At 39.6% G+C, this 2,500-nt stretch overlaps 1 protein-coding gene across 1 annotated transcript in view; it reads right to left on the bottom strand.

The window, feature by feature from the left end:
* LOC137984097 (elongation factor G, mitochondrial-like) overlaps positions 1-2,500 on the bottom strand; it is a 62,621-nt gene that overhangs the window by 45,293 nt on the left and 14,828 nt on the right. The window contains exon 12 of the mRNA XM_068831306.1: positions 1,231-1,311. Coding sequence (XP_068687407.1) covers positions 1,231-1,311 — 81 coding nt within the window. The remainder of the gene's footprint in view (positions 1-1,230; positions 1,312-2,500) is intronic.

Genomic DNA, 2,500 nt, shown 5'->3' with positions numbered 1-2,500 from the left:
CATTATAAAACAGTATAGGGTAGTCACTTACAACAAGAGCTTTCAGCAAAATGTCTGGGATTTGTACATGTAACTTCTTGTCAAAAGTAGAGAAGACAATAAACATCTGGCTCTACAGTGGTGGTCATAATTTACCACAGCTGGGCATCTATGAATTCAAAGAGGTTGCGGAGCTTTGATTATACTTAACAGTAAGTCTGACAAAGAGATGGTCAGGATACATACATTTCAATCCTTTCCATTCGTAGACAAAGACAATTCAAAAGACCCTTGTGCACTGATAATAATTATGCTCACCAAAATTAATTGTTAGCAAATTTTTTGGTGTCCATAGATAGACAGACATTTTTTTCAGTCTCTAAAGTAAAGCTTAACCCTGTTTTGGGGCATTACTAAACCACGAAATTGTGAAACAGCGAAACGAAACACTAAAACACCATGTATGACCCCACAATTCATTGAATACTAACTGACAAAGGTTGGATTTGAGATTATATATCGTTGTAGGCATAATTAGGCCTAAAACGTTATTGCTTCTAATTCATTGAGATTAAGGGCGCGTCCGATTGACCCTATTCCGGAATAAGAATACGTGAACAAATAATTTAAAACAATATGTCTCGCATTTTGAAGCAAAAAGTATGATAAAGATATGTTTAAAATAGCAATTTAGCAGGTATCTGACAATTTTAATTTGAATCTCCGTAAAAACGAAGGATTTCTAACTTCTATTCCATGTATTCCTATTCTGGAATACGGTCAATCGAATACACCCTAAGATTAGGATTCAGATTAAGACTGAGATTAGGAGCAATAACTTTTTAGGCCTGATTTGGCCCAAAACAATGTTTAATCTCAAATCCAACCTTTGTCGGTTACATGTAGCATTCAATGTATGGTGGGGTCATACATGGTGTTTTGGTGCTTCGTTTCACTGTTTTGTTGTTTAGTAATGTCCCCTGTTTTGTTTTTACCTTTGCGGCTATGTTTACAGTATACACATGCAGTTTTAAGGGGACAAAAAAAGACCAAAAAATTTTGAGACTTGAAAACTATTTGCACCCGTGATGGTGCAATAGCACTAAACACTGCTTTATCACCCAACTTTAATGTCTTGTCACGTCCATAATACATGTCAATGATGTCACCAGCCATGTGATGCCTACATGTATGTAATGTGATGAGGTGTCAGTTATGTACACTTCAATGATAGAAGAGGAACTTACAAACCTGCACTCCTTTGTTCTTAAGAGCTGATCCAACAAAAACAGGTGTGAATGCTCTCCTGATGGTTACTCGGCGAATGGCAGCCTTCACATTAAAAACAAAAGCAAGTACTGGTCAGTAAACAATTGCAACAAGTATCACTAATGTTTCTTGTCATGGGGCGGTCCTAAAGTGGACCTTGCGTGCGGACTGTATCCCAGCGCTCTGGGTTCAAATCCCAACACGTGTAATCTGAAGTTTGTTCAGCTTTCAGTCCATTTGGGATTGGTATAAAAATAAGTACCAGTATTACTGAGGACAGGTTGTTCAATAGGATGATGGATGGCCTCCACCCTAGCTAAGACAACAACTACATGTAGCATTTGTGTTGCCTTTGATTGTGGTATGGCTCTTGTCTTGACTTCTGTAAATTTAGAGTTCAAAAGTTTGAGAAGAGTTGTTGCAATGCAAAGGTGAACTCCACAAATACTACACAGTAGCTTCATAGATTATTTTATTTACACGCGATGACTCTGGCATACTAGAAAAGTTCATCAACTACAAGAGTTGATCTTGTGATCTTCAGATTACTAGTTCAGATGATCTAACATTGAGCTACAGGAGATGGTGGCAGCTAAACCTTAAGGCTAAATTCAGATGATTACACTTCCTACATAGAAATAGTCAGTATTAATTATTAATACTGACTATTTCCTGCACACTGCTAAAACATGTACAAGTCTTTCTCCCAATAATTTATATACATGTAGGAGATATTCAATAATCATTTTCAGCTTCATTTATTTAATGAATGAAGAGATCCCTTTATTCTCTCTCTTAGCTAAGTTGGCCTCGCGAGCGAAGATTTAGGAAGGGGGGCTGTCCATGTCTGCTGCAAGCTTGCTGGTGGCTCATGGGGCCTATGCAGGACAGGCAGACTCAACCGGTGGTTGGAAGGAAAGGTCTGATCAGGTGTTGGCAGTGCTGCAGTATCATGGTTCTTCCTCCTGATCCTCTTCTCCACGAGGTTGGCTCTGCAGAAGTTCTCAAAGGAGAAGATGGCTTGATGAACTGCATTCTGCCAGGCTTCATGATGTGTGGCCAGAGCAGACCACTGGCAGAGGTCGATGTGACAGGCACCCAGGAATTTCTTCAGAGAATCTTTGTATCTCTTCTTTGGCGCTTCCCTGTCGCGGTGACCAGTGGACAGCACAATCTTGAGTAGTTAATGATCCTACATTCTTGAGACGTGCCCTGCCCAACGGAGCTGAGACTTCAACTGCATGGCATCAAT

This window comes from Montipora foliosa, chromosome 13, assembly GCF_036669935.1.
Source record: "Montipora foliosa isolate CH-2021 chromosome 13, ASM3666993v2, whole genome shotgun sequence".
NCBI classification, from domain to species: Eukaryota; Metazoa; Cnidaria; class Anthozoa; order Scleractinia; family Acroporidae; genus Montipora; species Montipora foliosa.
The sequence above is the reverse complement of the archived record's forward strand: the minus strand, read 5'-3'. Positions and strand labels throughout refer to the sequence as shown.